General features: G+C 47.2%; 1 protein-coding gene across 2 annotated transcripts in view; it reads right to left on the reverse strand.

Annotated features, from left to right (window-relative positions):
- Positions 1 to 1,866, reverse strand: part of ERBB4 (erb-b2 receptor tyrosine kinase 4) — a 1,312,942-nt gene extending 1,311,076 nt beyond the window's left edge. For both annotated transcript variants that reach the window (XM_082261897.1, XM_082261896.1), the window contains exon 1: positions 1,570 to 1,866. In XM_082261897.1, coding sequence (XP_082118023.1) covers positions 1,570 to 1,672 — 103 coding nt within the window. In that variant the 5' untranslated portion in view covers positions 1,673 to 1,866. The remainder of the gene's footprint in view (positions 1 to 1,569) is intronic.
- Positions 1,867 to 17,246: the final 15,380 nt, after the last annotated feature.

Below are 17,246 nucleotides of genomic sequence, written 5' to 3' on the forward strand. Positions count from 1 at the left end.
GGACCACCTCCAGCATGTATTTCCCAGGACTGTCCAAGACTCATCTAGTATGGTGTCACTAGTCCCTTTCTATGCCCCCATTCATCAGAGGAGCTTACTCTATATGGCTGACATTCCAGGACTGTACAATAAAGGGAATACAGATTTTATAGAAATAGGGAGCTTTAGTATTAACCACTTTTGGATTATTTTACTGCTTGGCTGGTAGATGTGCCAAGATCTGCTATAGGAGTTTGTATATCCAACATTAGGGACCACCTCCAGCATGTATTTCCCAGGACTGTCCAAGACACATCTAGTATGGTGTCACTCGTCCCTTTCTATGCCCCCATTCATCAGAGGAGCTTACTCTATATGGCTGACATTTCAAGACTTTACATTACAATGAAGGGAATACAGATTTTATAGAAATAGGGAGCTGAAGGATTAACCACTTTTGGATTATTTTACTGCTTGGCTGGTAGATGTGCCAGGATCTGCTATAGGAGTTTGTATATCCAACATTAGGGACCACCTCCAGCATGTATTTCCCAGGACTGTCCAAGACTCATCTTGTATGGTGTCAGTAGTCCCTTCCTATGCCCCCCATTCATCGGCTGAGCTTACTCTACATGGTTGTCATTCCAAGGCATACAGGGAATATAGATGTTATAGAAATAGGGAGCTGTAGAATTACCAACTTTTGGAATATTTTTCTGCTTGGCTGGTAGTTGTGCCAGGATCTACTATAGGAGTTTGTGTGCCCAATGTTAAGGACCACCTTCAGCATGTACGTATTTCCCCAGGACTGTCCAAGACTCATCTAGTAAGGTGACAGTTCCCAATGTGCCCATCCATCATCTCCCTATGGCTGTCATTCCAAAAGTATATAATACGGGGAATTACTTTTTTTTTTTTTTTTTAGAAATAGGGAGCTGTAGGATTAGCCACCTTGTGATTATTTTTCTACTTGGGTGGTAGATGGACGTGCCAGGCTCCACTATAGGAGTTTGTTAAAGCTATTGTTGGGGGAATCATCTCCTGCATGCACTTCCCAGGACTGTCCAAGAGTCATCAATTATGCTGTCAGCAGTCCCTGATTGCATTGAGATCCACCTCCTCCAGGCATGCACCCTCTACAGATTGGTTGAATGAGAACAGCTACAGTGCTGGCAGCCAGCGCAGGCTGGACGTGACTGTACATACAGCTCTAAGCAGAACTGGTTCAGTATACTGTCAGCTCATCTGGACAAATCAGGCATAGTGAGTGCAATAGTCTGCACACACAGCTAACCCCTTCCTCCCTGGAATCCATGGGAGTGATTCCAGGGAGTGACAGACTCTGCTCAGGGGTGCAGGGACAATGTGACACATGACATCCATGGAATGGGGGGTCTCCTAGACAGGGTGGTGGGGGGATGTCTGTAGTGATTCTGTGATGGCACAGCCTGAGATCAGACTTGGCATCACTGCTTGGTGACAATGTATCTAAAAGTTCCCCCACTGATAGGACACGTGGGTAGAGTGCAGATCTGTGTAGGGATCGCACTCTCCTGGAGGGAATCATACACACACAGTTCTGCCACTTACCTGATTGACTGCAAACTGCTTGAAGTGTGCCCAGTGCCCACAGGGCGCCCATCCATCCGAGGTAAACAGTCCTCCCACCAGTTCCACACATGCTGCAGGTCATGTCAGATCCTCTCCACAATTACATGTCCCAGGGGCATATTCCTTCCCTTCCAAATGTCAGACTGATAGCCGGCTTCCCCCGCTCACAGGAAAGTTGTCCCCAGCCGGCGGAGTGTCCTCTCTCCCTGTCCCGATCCCTCCTAGATCCTGGCGATCTGTGTGTGTGTGTCCGGGCTCTGCACACTGCTGGCTGCCTGCTGCCATACAATCATATGGGGAGCCGTACGGGCAGCGGAGAGCTGCCACACACGGCCCGCCCATCCCGGACCCGGACCCGCCTCCTCGCCGGGGAGAACGCCAGCTGATTGGCCAAGACGCTCCCACTGAACTTGAAATCCTCATGCAGGTTGCACCTGTCACTCCTGACTGTTCCAGACGGGACAGCGCCGGTCCGGGGAGGGAGCGCTGGGCATCAACTCTGCCCGGGTATAAGAAGAGCATGCACGATCATCGGCATTATGGAGCAAGCCTGGCTTCTCAGGAAAATCATTCTATGCTGTCCTATGGAGTGGAAACATCAGGCACTGATCAGGGGGGGGGGGGGGGGGGGGCACCCAGGGGGGGGGGCACCCAACCTCAAGGCAGTAATAAACCCACAAGCAGTGCCGGGACATGGTCATCCAGCACCCAGGGCAAGGTTGCCAAACTGCGCCCTTCTCTTAGGGTTAGGGTCAAGGTGCCCCCCCAATCCCTGCAATAAATGATTGCACCCAGGGCAAGGATGCCAAACTGCGCCCCCCCCTTCCCTTAGGGTTAGGGTCAAGGTGCCCCCCCCCCAATCCCTGCAATAAACGATTGCGCCCAGGGCAAGGATGCCAAACTGCGCCCCCCCCCCACCCCTTAGGGTTAGGGTCTGGGTGCCCCACCATCTCTGCAATAAGCCATTGTGCCCAGGGCAACCATCCCTTGTCCCTGCCCTGCCCACAAGAAAACATTTATTATATTGCCGTTTACTAATTCTATATATATTCCGATGTGATGGCTGAATTCCTTTTCTTTTTTGGCCTTTCTGTCTTTTATTTTCACCTGATGATCCAGACAGCAAGTCTGTTTTTCAAAAGCACAAGCTCTCCAGCCGATTGTACCTTGCTTGGCATAAACTTCCAGCAGAGGTAGTGAGACAGTCAACAGTAAGTGCCAGTTCAGTGGCAGTTCACACTACAGCAATGTCAGACATCGTATGTGATTCGCAGCGCACTGCTCTGGAAATCACATGCGATGTCTTCGCAATGCAAATTCAGTCATACAGATCGGATGGCTGAATTTGCATTGCATTCGGATCAAAGTCGCGCAGGACCCTTTTTTTTTTTTATCCGCACCAGAATCAGGTCGCATGGGTGTTCACACCTGTGTGATCCGATTCCTGTCCCAATTGACAGTTCACACTGCGATATGCGAACTGATCTGGGGGTGTCGTTAACTTTGTATTGACACTCCCAGCAGTTTGCATATGGCAGTGTGAACTGTCTGTGAGTCGGGTGCGATGCGGAAACTCGCAGCGTTCCCGCATGCACCAATATGAACCGGCACTAATTGACTTTAAAGCGGAGTTTCACCCTAAAAAAAAACTTTGCAGCATCAGGTGGAGTAAACAAACCTGAAAAAGAATTGGATAGTTAATATATTTTTTTTTCACTTACCTTGTTTTTAATGAAAATTAACTTACCTTCCTTCCGACGTCACTTTCTCCTTTGCATTGCGTCCTGGGAGATGAGCGTCATCAATCCCAGGATGCAATGGGAACGTTCCCAGCCGTTACTCTGATTGCAGATCACAATCTACAGCGCATGCGCGAGATTGCGATCGGCATTCTGAGTAGCCAGGAACCCGGAAGAAGGACACAGCAGGGGACACCTCGGCTTCAGATGCCCACACCGGAGATGGCCGCACTCTGCAATCAATTTTAAAGGTAAGTATCTATCTTTATTCTATAACTGTAATGACCTGTAATGTGGGGTTAGTGTTAGGCCTCTTTCACACGGAGTGGACCGTATTGCGATGCGAACCGCTCCAGCACTTTTTTTTTTTTTTTTACGGATACGGATGACACTTGTGTCATCCGCTCCGTATGTCCGCATATCATCCCATCGGTTGGCGGATGATATACGGACATAATGTATGTCTATGGGGATTGCGGATGTCAGCAGATGACACCGCTGACATCCGATTTTGCGTCCTTTCCATTTTTTAAACGGATGAAAAAATAGGGTTCTGTTCCGTTGCAAAAAACAGAACAGAACTGAAAGGACGCAAATCGGATGTGAGCGGATGGTCATCCACTGACATTCGCAATCCCATTGACATGCATTATGTCCGTATATCACCCGCAAACGGATGGGGTGATATACAGACATACGGAACGCCCGTGTGAAAGAGGCCCTAGGGTATTAGGGGATAGTTTAGGATTAGGGGGGTATTTTTAGGTAAAAAATGTTTATGTGCTCCGCTTTAAACATACTCAGACGAAAAAGTAAAAAAACAAACCCAATTTTTTTTTTTTTTTAAATGTTCAGACTCGATGGACTACTGTCCTTTTCTGCCATCAGTGTTCTGTGTTTCTATTTATCAGTTCACATGGAAGAGACAAACCATTAAACCATTACACTGGCAGGGGGGGCTTACAATGATCAGCTTTTATTTATTAATGTAAAACCTTTATCCCAAAAGGAAAAAAAACTGTTATACCTGATTATAATGTGTAAGCTGGAGTTTGGCATCAGTTTGTTAGTGTGTCTAAGGTCTTTTGCACACTGCAGCTGGAAAAAGCTCAGTACAGCTTTGCACTACGCACACAGGCACGTAAACAAGCGCTGTGCATTCTTCAGTAAAAACAAAAAAGAAATATCTGCATTTTTGGTCAGTAATTTACACCTAATATGCGCAAATATGTGCGATTGTGCACAAATGTGCGCAAATGACCATTTACATATTGTGCTGAAGAAGAATGTGAGAAACAATTTCGCACATTTGCGAAAATATGTGCAAATACATACAAAAAAAAACATCTGGAAAAGTAGATGCTCAAACAGGAGTATCGTGTGCAAGAGGCCTAAATCGGCTATTACATGTAGCACTACCCCGCTCCCCCTAGAGACTGACAATGCTGCTGTCTGCTATGCCTCCTGTGCTCATTTATCCAGAGTTGTGTTTCACTAATACAGGAGCTGTGTTACTGGGCAGATCACCAGGTGAAAAAGAGGGAAAAAAAAAGAAAATGAATACAGACACCACATCTAATGCTTGGTAAGCTGCAATATATTACTTTTTTGATTTTAAGTTTAATACCGCTTTAAGGAGGTATTAAAGGGATTGTAATGGCATTCTATACATTAGGATAAAAAGCCTTCTGTGTGCAGCAGCCCCCCTAAGCCCCCCTAATACTTACCTGAGCCCCCTCTAGATCCAGCAATGTTGCAGCAGTGTCTCGGCTGCCAGGGACTCCCCTCCTCACTTGCTGAGACAGCAGCTCCTGCTGCAGTCAAAGTCATTCAGCCAATGAGAAGATAAAGGGGGCGTGGCCGGGCTGCGGCTCTGCGTCTGAATGGACACACGGAGCTGTGACTCAACTCGGGTGCCCCCATAGCAAGTTGCTTGCTGTGGGGGCACCCAAAAAGAGGGAGGGGCCAGGAGCGCCAAAGAGAGTCCCGAAAAGACTGTTCTGTGCAAAACCAACTGCAGAGACCAGGTAAGTATGACGTGTTTGTTATTTTTAATAAAAAAAACCCCAAGAATTCACAATCACTTCAAACCCAGAAACAAACCTTTATTATATTGCAGTTTACTAATTCTTATATGTGATGGATGAATTTGTTTTATTTTTTTAGCCTGTCGTTTATATTCACCTGATGATCCAGACAACAAGTCTGTTGTTTTTCAAAAGCACTAGCTCTCCAGCAGATTTTATTAGTTCACATGGATAAGAAAAACCATTACAGGTGGCAGAGTGGCTTACAATCATTGCCGGGACAAGGTCAAGAAGAGCCCAGGGCGAACATGCAAAACTGCACTCCCCCCCTCCAAGGTCTTTTGAGCATTGTGTGTCAGCAAAAATCCCCCTACGGGTACCAATCTGCATGCTTATCCCTGAGCATACATTCCCCCTCCTCCAAATACAAATCTGCCCCCCTCCTGAAGTCCCCCCTCTCAGCACAAATATTTGCTCCCCCATCCCCCGAATCCCCCTAGCTCAAATAACCCCCTCCAAAAAAAAAATTCACCCCTCCTAGCACATTTCTTCTACCCCTAAAATGTCCCCTCCTGGTACAAATTCCCCCAACCCCCCCCCCCCTCCTAGCACAAATCCTCTCCCCCTCCCCAACACAAATCCCCCTAAATCACCATTCTTAGCACCCCCTCCAAATTTCCCCTCCTAGAACAATACTTACCCTCTGCCACCCCCCAAATTCCCCCTTCCAATACAATTCCCTCCTCCCAATCTCCTTGTGGAACCCCCCCACCTCACATGATACCACGGGGCGCACAGCCGTCCCTCCTGCCCACCCCTTCTCCTGGCCCTGCTTACAACAATCAGCTTTCATTTATTCATTTAAAACCCCTAGCCCTCGTTCACACTGAATGCAGCTTTGAAATCGTGCAAATTCACCTTACATCAAACATGTCTATGCAAGTTGCACCCAAAATTGCCAAAAAGTAGTAAAGGAAATACTTTTTCAAATTGATGCCCCACTGCAAATTCAAATCGTATGACAAGTCGCTCCAATGTGAACAAGGACTTATCCCAAAAGAAAAAAAACTGATTATAAAATCTGAGCTGGAGTTTGGCTTCAGTTTGTTAGTGTATCTAAATCTGCTACTACATTTATCACTACCGCCCCCTCCTCCCCCAGGGCCGGCTTTAGGTGTTCAGACGCCCTGTGCGAGCTAATCTTGTGGCACCCCCCTAATCCTCAACCCTCGTCCCTCGCCCCCTGGTCACCTAAACATAAGCAAAGAGGGAAAAAATATTTGTAACAAATAAGAGAGAAAGATGCAGGAGATGCAGGGGCTGCGGGCATGGTGCAGGAGATGCAGGGGCTGCAGGCATGGTGCAGGAGATGCAGGGGCTGCGGGCATGGTACAGGAGATGCAGGGGCTGTGGGCATGGTACAGGAGATGCAGAGGCTGCTAGCATGATGCAGGGGCTGCGGGCATGGTGCAGGAGATGCAGGGGCTGCGGGCATGGTGCAGGAGATGCAGGGGCTGCGGGTATGATGCAGCAGCTGCGGGCATAGTGCAGGAGATGCAGGGGCTGCCAACATGGTGCAGGAGATGCAGAGGCTGCAGGCATGATGCAGGACTGTGGGCATGGTACATGCAGGGCAGTGAGCATGGTACAGGAGAGGCAGTGCTGCAGGCATAGTACAGAAGATGCAGTGCTGCGGGCATGGTACAGGAGATTCTCCTGGAGAATCTCCTGTACCATGCCCACAGCACTGCATCTCCTGAGGAGATGCAGGGGCTGTGGAGGGGTCTCACTTACCGTTTGGTGAGGCGCCTTGCATTTAAAAATGGCGCCGCCCGGCGCCAACACGTCTCCGCTCATGCGCCATCTGCCCGAGAATAGCCGATTATGTACGGGCTTTCCCGAGCGGCGGCAGCGTATGCGCAGTGTACCTGCCGGGCCAGCCACGGCTATTTTTTTTTCAGGTGCGTTGATCTTCAGCTAGCCCCATCTTCACACAGTCCTGCTGTGACTCTTCCTTGCTGTGAGTAACTGACTGCTGCGAGCTGTGATGGCCGCATGGCGCCCCTGTTGCCCATGGTGCCCTGTTCGGCCGCACAGCTCGCACACCCCAAAGGCCAGCCTTGCCCTTCCCCCTTCCATTCCCACAGACTGACAGTGCTGCTGTTTGCTATGCCTCCTGTCCTCATTTATACAGAGTGGTGTCTTACTAATACAGGCGGTGTGCTACTGGCCAGTAGTGATGGATGAACATTGGCCGGGGCGGTTCACGAACGTTCGCCACAAACTTTCTCAAATGTCCATGAACCGCAAGTTCACGGCGGGCCCCATTGACTTTAATGGGAGGCGAACTTTTAGTTCATATTTGCAGCCACAAAAGACTTACTAGCTGTGCACAAATAGTCCCACCACATGGACAATGTCATAACAGAAGTATTGCAATTGGAAAAGTTGCCCTAAAAAATGTTTGTTTTTTTTTCTACAGCAAAAACGTTTTTTTTTTTTTTTTCCTAAATCAGCCAGAACTGACAGCAGCCAGTAAACACATGTCAAATACATATAGGGTCCATTCGCACATGTGTAAAATCGGTCCGCATTCATTCCACAATTTGGCGGAACGTTTACAGACCCATTGATTTTCAATTCCAGTCTGAAAAATTAGGCATTCACAGGATAAAGAAGTAAGTGTCGGCCATTCCAGGCCCCAAAAATTAGCCCACATGCATTTACCTGACAGCTAAGAACGTTGTATTCTGTGGCTGAAGGTAAATTAGGCATTCACAGGATACAGAAGTAAGTGTCGGCCATTCCAGGCCCCAAAAATTAGCCCACATGCGTTTACCTGACAGCAAAGAACGTATTATGTGGCTGAAGGTACATTAGGCATTCACAGGATACAGAAGTGTCCACCATTCCAGGCCCCAGAAATTAGCCCACATGGGTTTACCTAACAGCTAAGAACGTTGTATTCTGTGGCTGAAGGTACATTAGGCATTCACAGGATACAGAAGTAAGTGTCGGCCATTGCTGGCCCCAAAAATTAGCCCACATGGGTTTATCTGACAGCTAAGAAGGTTGTATTCTGTGGCTGAAGGTACATTAGGCATTCACAGGATACAGAAGTGTCCGCCATTCCAGGCCCCAAAAATTAGCCCACATAGGCTTACCTGACAGCTAAGAACGTTGCATTCTGTGGCTGAAGGTACATTAGGCATTCACAGGATACAGACGTAAGTGTTGGCCATTCCAGGCCCCAAAATTTAGCCCACATGGGTTTACCTGACAGCTAAGAACGTTGTATTCTGTGGCTGAAGGCACATTAGGCATTCACAGGATAAATAAGTAAGTGTCGGCCAGTATAGGCCCCAAAAATTAGGCATTCAATGGACATGAAATGCCTTTTCTGCTGCTGTATTTACCGAAGACAAGGACCATGAATTGTTGTGGGTGGATGGCGGTCTGGCAGATATTTGTGGCCTGTCATGAGGAATTGTAATCAAACATGGTCTACTGGTCACATGTGTTGAATTCCTCAGAGATCCATGCCTCATTCGTTTTTATAAATGTGAGGTAGTCAACACTGTCTTGAGCTAGGCGAGTGCGCTTATCGGTCACGATCCCCCCTGCTGCGCTGAATGTCCTTTCGGATAGGACACTGGACGGAGGGGCAAGCCAACAGTTCCATTGCAAATTGTGCAAGCTCAGGCCAGAGGTCAAGCCTGCCCACCCAGTAGTCCAGGGGTTCATCACTCCTCAGAGCATCCACATGGGCCGTCGGTCTAGGCGTTCCCTGATGCTGGATCCGGGGTACAGCTGTCGATGGGTCGGCTGAAAGAAGTATCTCATATCTGAAGTGACCAACACATCTTCAAACCGCCCTCTTCTTGCAGGCGCTGTTGGATTGCTACCCGCAACTGTCTCTCTGTGACTGGAAATTCCTCTGCCAGCCTGAAAGTGCTGCATTCTGACCGCCCTCTGTGATGGTAATAACATTTCCGCCATTTTTAAGTACGTTGCCACCCAGTACTGGTCCTTGCCCTTTATGCTTTTTATAGGGGAGTCCCCCTTAAAAACACTGGAGCATGAAGACCCTCATTTGCACTAAACTGGAGGCGGTGTAGTGGCCTAGCTCCAGCTCATCATCCAGGATAATCTCATCCTTGTTCTCCTCCCCCCATCCACGAACAACACCAGGGATCCCAGACAGGTTTAAAGCATGCTCTTCTAGCTCCTCTTCATCCGCCTTGGCACCATCCTCCTCTTACTCCTCTTCAGACTCCTGTTGTTGACTTGCCTCAGATGGAGTAGCACCCCCTGGGAATTCATCCAACATTGAGACTTCCTCATCTTCCTGCTCCTCGACGGCTTGATCAATGACATGAAGCAATGCACGCTCCAGAAAGAAGGCGTAAGGTACAATGTCACTGATGGCACCCTAACCGTGACTGACCAGTTTGGTGATCTCATCAAATGACCGCAGAAGTCTGCATGCGTTGCGCATGAGCAGCCACTGGTGAGGTGAAAAAAACCCAAGCTCCCCAGAACCTGTCCTGCCGCAGAGTTTGTACAGGGAGTCGTTAACTGCACGTTTCTGCTGGAGCAGCCTATCAAGCATATGCAACGTTGAGTTATATCGCATTGGCAGTCACAAATAAGACGCCTGACGGGAGGTTGTGTCGCCGCTGAATGTCAACAAGGCAAGCCATGGCTGTGTAAGATCTTCTGAAATGGCCCGAGATTTTCCTGGCCTGCCACAAGACGTCCTGGACCCCAAGGTATTTGGCAACGAATCGCTGCACGACCAAGTTCAGGATGTGTGCCATGCATGGCACGTGTGTTATTTTGCCCTGTTTCAGCACGCTCAGCAGACTGGCACCATTGTCGCACACCACTTTACCAACTGTCAAATTGTTCGGTGTCAGCCACTGATCTGCCTGTGAACGCAAAGCTGAAAGGAGTGCAGGACCAGTGTGGCTCTTGGCTTCCAGGCACAACAGATGCAGCACAGCATGGCAACGTCTCACCTGGCATGTGGAATAGGTTCTGGGGATCTTGGACGGTGCAGCGGAAGAGAAGGTAGCAGCGGAAAAGGAGGAGTCAGCAGACGAGGAGAGGGAGGATGGAGTAGAAGGAGGAGAAGAAGAGACAGGCCTGCATGCAATCCTTGGCGGTAAAACCAAATCTACATGGGTGTCACGGTTTACATGCTTGACGGCCGTCAGAAGGTTCACCCAGTGGGCAGTAAAAGTGATATACCTTCCCTGCCCATGTTTGCTAGACCATGTGTCTGTGGTCAGATGTATCTTAGCACCGACACTATGTGCTATGCATTCACCTGCCACTGAACATGGCCATACAGCTCTGGAATGCCCTTCTGCGAGAAATATTTCCTGCCTGGGACCTTCCATTGTGGTGTTCCAATGGCCACAAATTTCCGAAAGGCCTCCGAGTCCACCAGTTGATATGGCAGTAGTTGGTGGGCTATCAGTTCCGACAAGCCAGCAGTCAACCGCTGGGCAAGAGGGTTATCCAGTGTCATCATTTTTTTATGCTCCAACATTTGGGCCACGGAAGCCTGCCTTTTTCCAGAAAAACGTGAGGACTGCATGATGGAAGGTGGAGTGGAGGACAATTGTGAGGAGAGAGGAGAAGGAGAAGAGGCTGAACGGTGAAAGCCTGGAGTATGGCTTTGTGGGTTCTGACGGCATTGCTCCCACTGGGCTCGGTGATGGGAGTTCAGGTGCCTTCTTAAGGTGGTCGTCCCTAGGTGAGTGTTTGGGCTTACCGTGACTTATGCGTTGACTGCAAAGGCTGCAGATGGCAACACTGTTGTCAGCAGCGGACACATTAAAAAAAGCCCACACTGCGGAGCCATGTGCTTGTGTCCTGGGAGCGCCAGATGTGACTGTACATGGTTGATGGCTCGCTCCTGATACATTTGCAGTCTGCTTTGTCCCTCCTGTGCAATGCAAGTTCCGTCTACTTCTCCTCCCTATCTGCTGGTCCGTCTCTCCCTCTGAACTCCCCTCCCCTTCCTCTCTTGTGGCCACCCATGTGACATCCATAGACACATCATCATCCACGTCACCTTCCCAACCACTAACATTCAAGATGGCTGCGCATCGCAAATGTCTTGTGATGGATCGGAAAATAATTCCAGGGACTCAAGCGGAGGGTATATGGTGGTGGTGTTGGTGGTGGTGTCTTTGGGGGTGCACACAGCAGAGAGTGAAGAGGGTGCACATAGAGAGGATGAGGAGGGTGCAAAGGAGGAAGGCTGAGTGAGCCACTCAACCAAGTTTGGTGCGTCCTTTGACGTAATCAAACGCACCTTCTGAAACTTCACACTTGGGCCCTGGCTTACTGCTCCTGCCCTACCCCTACCACCCCTGCGTAAGGGCTTGCCTCTTCCTCTGCTTGTCATTTTTTAAATTACCCTGTGACAAAAATCTCTAGAGAAGTGCAGTATATGTGAAACATGGTATATAACACCCCACTTAAATCTGTGGTATTGGGGGGCCACTGGTTTATCACACCAGTTCTATAAATAATTGGCCAGTAACTGTTGTCACTGTGTGTGGCACAGTTAATGCAGCAAAAGAGGCCAGATTTTTGCAGGACTAAAATACACTCTTATAAAATTATACTGTTAAATAAAACCCCACTTCAATATGTGGTATTGGGGGGCCACTGGTCATTTGGCACTGTGTGTAGCAGATTTAACGCAGCAAAAGAGGCTATATTGATGCAGGGTACAAATACACTTAAAAAACTATACTCAGATAACACCCCATTTCAATATCTGGTATTGGGGGGGGGGGGGGGCACTGGTTTATCACACCAGTTGTACAAAACAAAAAATTGGCCAGTACGTTTGGCACTGTGTGTAGCAGAGTTAACGCAGCAAAAGAGGCAATATTGTTGCAAGAAACAAATACACTTATAAAAGTATACTCAGATAACACCCCACTTCAATATGTTGTATTGGGGGGGCACTGGTCTATCACACCAGTTGTACAAAAAATTGGCCAGGGAGTTTGGCACTGTGTGTAGCAGAGTTAACGCTGCAATAGAGGCAATATTGTTGCAGGACACAAATACACTTATAAAAGTATACTCTGATAACACCGCACTTCAATATGTGGTATTGGGGGACCACTGGTCTCTCACACCAGTTGTACAAAAAATTGGCCAGTACGTTTGGCACTGTGTGTAGCAGAGTTAACGCAGGAAAAGAGGCAATATTGTTGCAGGAAACAAATATACTTATAAAGGTATACTCAGATAACACCCCACTTCAATATGTGGTATTGGGGGACCACTGGTCTATCACACCAGTTGTACAAAAAATTGGCCAGTGACTTTGGCACTGTGTGTAGCAGAGTTAACGCAGCAATAGAGGCAATATTGTTGCAGGACACAAATACACTTATAAAAGTATACTCAGATAACACCCCACTTCAATATGTGGTATTGGGGGGCCTCTGGTCTATCACACCAGTTGTACAAAAAATTGGTCAGTGAGTTTGACACTGTGTGTAGCAGAGTTAACGCAGCAAAAGAGGCAATATTGTTGCAGGACACAAATACACTTATAAAAGTATACTCAGATAACACCCCACTTCAATATGTAGTATTGGGGGGCCATTGCTCTATCACACCAGTTATAATACTTTAAAAGTGCTTTTGTCACTGTTTGTAGTATTGCTGCAGAAATGCTCAGCACACCAGTCACAATGCTGCACAGTGCACAATACAAATCCACTATAATATGCTTTCTATATTACAAAGTAGATTATTAGGGGATTACACCCCTATATAGTGCACTGCACACCTATAACAAATATTAAAAAAGAATAGCGCACACATGCAAAAGAAAAGGCTATCAAATATGGAGACAATCCATAAATAAAAATGGGGATTTGGTCCCACCATTTGGCCATATCGTGCTCAAGCCCACCACTACGTCAAAGTACCCCATTATCAGTGGGTCCTACCCTATCCATAAAAAAGGATGAATCCTGCCTCTCTAACCCTTGGAGATAACACTCCTTGCTGGGAAAGATGTGCAACTGCACTACAAGCGACTCCTCCTATATCTACTTGATAGTGGACACTGATAGAGTACAGGTGTGTGTGTGGGGGGGTGGGGTGCTCAACCCCAGAAGTCTGGTCAGACCGAATACATAATAAACAAGCAAAAAATTGGGGGAGCAAACCCTGAACATGTATATCTAAAGCCGGTGCAGCTATGAACCAAGAGACATGTATATTAAAAAAGAATAGCGCACACATGCAAAAGAAAAGGCTATCAAATATGGAGACAATCCATAAATGAAATGGGGATTTGGTCCCACCATATGGCCATATTGTGCTCAAGCCCACCACTACGTCAAAGTACCCCATTATCAGTGGGTCCTACACTATCCATAAAAAAGGATGAATCCAGCCTCTCTAACCCTTGGAGATAACACTCCTTGCTGGGAAAGATGTGCAACTGCACTACAAGCGACTCCTCCTATATCTACTTGATAGTGGACACTGATAGAGTACAGGTGTGTGTGGTGGGTGGGGTGTTCAACCTCAGAAGTCTGGTCAGACCGAATACATAATAAACAAGCAAAAAATTGGGGGAGCAAACCCTGAACATGTATATCTAAAGCCGGTGCAGCTATGAACCAAGAGACATGTATATTAAAAAAGAATAGCGCACACATGCAAAAGAAAAGGCTATCAAATATGGAGACAATCCATAAATAAAAATGGGGATTTGGTCCCACCATATGGCCATATCGTGCTCAAGCCCACCACTGCGTCAAAGTACTGACCAGACTTCTGAGGTTGAGCAACCAACCCCCCACACACACCTGTACTCTATCAGTGTCCACTATAAAGTAGATATAGGAGGAGTCGCTTGTAGTGCAGTTGCACATCTTTCCCAGCAAGGAGTGTTATCTCCAAGGGTTAGAGAGGCTGGATTCATCCTTTTTTATGGATAGTGTAGGACCCACTGATAATGGGGTACTTTGACGTAGTGGTGGGCTTGAGCACGATATGGCCATATGGTGGGACCAAATCCCCATTTTTATTTATGGATTGTCTCCATATTTGATAGCCTTTTCTTTTGCATGTGTGCGCTATTCTTTTTTAATATACATGTCTCTTGGTTCATAGCTGCACCGGCTTTAGATATACATGTTCAGGGTTTGCTCCCCCAATTTTTTGCTTACCTATAACAAATATTGGTCCTTAAAATGACTTTTGTGGACCTTAACAGAGCGATTTGTGTAACTGACAATCTGTCCCTGGTGCACACAGCAAACCTCTCCCTATACTGACAAAAGAGACAGTACACCTACACCAAATACCAGCCCTTAAAAGGACTTTTGTGGACCTTAACAGAGCGATTTGTGTCACTGATGATCTGTCCCTGGTGCACACAGCAAACCTCTCCCTATAAAGACAAATGAGATAGTACACCTATACCAAATACCAGCCCTTAAAAGGACTTTTGTGGACCTTAACAGAGCGATCTGTGTCACTGACAGTCTGTCCCTGTTGCACACAGCCAACCTCTCCCTACACTGACAAAAAAGCAGAATGTGAAATGGCCAACAGGTCAGGTCTATTTATAAGGTAGGGGGTATTTCCATGTGCTGAAATGTTTCAATTGGCTGTCCTGTTCCACCTGATGGCTGTGTCATGGGTCAAAGTTCTCCCCAATGTAAACTTATATGGCCGCTGCGAACAATGCTATATGTACGCAAAATCGGCGGGCTGCGAACAAGCAAAGTTCACTGCGAACCGACTGCCGGGCGAACCGCAAGGCCATCCCTACTGGCCAGATCACCAGGTGAAAACAGGGAAATAAACCAAAAAAAAAAAAACTAATATAGACACCACATCTAATGTTTGGCAAGCTGCAATATATTACATTTTTCATTTTGGGTTTAATACCCCTTTAAGAAGGTATTAAACCTAGAAACAAAAATGTATTATATTTAAGCTTACCAATTCTTAGATGTGCAGGTTGCATTGGTTTTCTTTTTTTAGGCTTTCCCTTATTTTCACCTGGTATCCTGCCAGTAAGTTTGTTGTTTTTTTAAACAAGTCAAACATGTGCGAAAAAAAATGGTCCTTGGGTGTTAATTGTGCCCATGAAACCTACACCAAAGAATTTCTTGCAGATGAAATGAACACCCTCAAAGCTAGGCAGCCTAGACAGTCTTTCAGAGATTCAAGATCCAGAAAGCACCTAATCAGCAACACCAGGGGCTTGATAGCTGCTACTAATTCAGAACTGATGCATTTTGATAAATTTTAGCTGGTCCACGGAGTCTGTGGACAGACACGCTCTCTTATCTGTCACAAAACCTCTGGCAGCACTGAATGCCCGTTCTGAAAGCACACTGAGTGCAGGGCAGCCCAGCAGCTCTATTGCGTACTGGGCAAGTTCCGGCCAGTGGTCTATTTTTACGTTCCAGTAACCCAGTGGATCGTCAGCTGGAAAGCTCTCCATATCTGTTATCACCCCTAGATTATCTCTCACCATATGATGAAGATGCTGTCGATGGGATGTGGAAGCTGACAGCTCTGGGCTCAGAGGACCAAAAACATTTTAAAAGGAATTACTGAGGCAGCCTCCTTCGCTCCTCTCTTGACCAACAGAAGCCTCAAAACTATGTTTTCCACCAGACTAACCTACGAGAATCAGGAAAGGCGCTACATAAACTCCTCTTTAAGGTGTCCTCAAGAGATTTCATCTTCTGCTCCCTCTGTGGGGGCGGGATGACTTCTGAGACTTTCCCCTTCAAGTCAAGGAGGGTTGGCAACCAAAAGTGATCCTTCTCCTTGATGCCACATATTCTCAGGTCCTTTCTCAGGCTTTGAAGAATGAGGGAGCCCATGCACCGCAAGTTTGCGGAGGCATGAAAAGCAGACTCCTCTGAGTCACTGAGGATTGCAGTATCTGGAATTGCCTCCTCCTAGCCACGTACTATTCCTAAGGGTTCTGGGGATGGAAAACCATCTGTTAGGGGTTAACGTTTGTCTTGCTCTGCTTCAATGCCTCCAAAGCTGCCAGAATCCCCTCCCTCTCCTTTTGTGTGCTCTGTGGCATAGGAAGAATGATGTCTGCATAAAGCAGACCTTGAGAGGAAAGGAAGTCTGCCATATATTTGGTTTGGGTTTATTACCACTCCAATGGGTAGACACCACTACCGTGGAAGAATATTCAGAAATGCCATATGAGGGAAGGCAAATAATTAATTTTGAGATAACAAGGCTGCCTAATAATGACCATCCATTTAGCCTGAGTTTTAAAGCTAAATTCCAGGGAAAACAAAGATGGCCCCTTGCAGTGGGGTGGCCACAGCACTGTCTAGGGAACTGCAAAATGTACTTTTACTTATGCAATCCTCCAGGCTGTAAAACCGGTCCTTATAGCTTCTTCTCCCCTATGTTCCAGCAGTCTTAAATAATCAAAGCCCTTGCAGCCCATAGATCTGGGTTGGATGTGAGGACACCGAGGGACAGTCAACTATCACAGCCTAAGGGAGTAGATAAGAGGGCCAGCAAATTGGGGACCGGAGGATCTGCTAAATAAAACTGCTGTTCTCCAAACCCTAACAAGCACTTAGCCCAGCCATTTTCAACTAGGATTCCTCCACAGATTGCTAGGGATTTGTGAAAGTAAGGTCTGAATGGCTGCACTCGGATGCAATCACCTTTATTAAAATAAAAAACAATCCATACAGAGGTACAGAAATCAGCTGTAGTTGACGCGTTTCACACCCTCACTGGTGGTGTGTAGCCATAGCCAGGAGTTCCTTGAGATGTGGCAGACTGACCTCCCATTTGATGATGTCTGCATAGTTCAGGATTGAACGTCATT

This window comes from Pelophylax lessonae (genome assembly GCF_965119305.1).
Source record: "Pelophylax lessonae genome assembly, chromosome: 6".
NCBI lineage: Eukaryota > Metazoa > Chordata > Amphibia > Anura > Ranidae > Pelophylax > Pelophylax lessonae.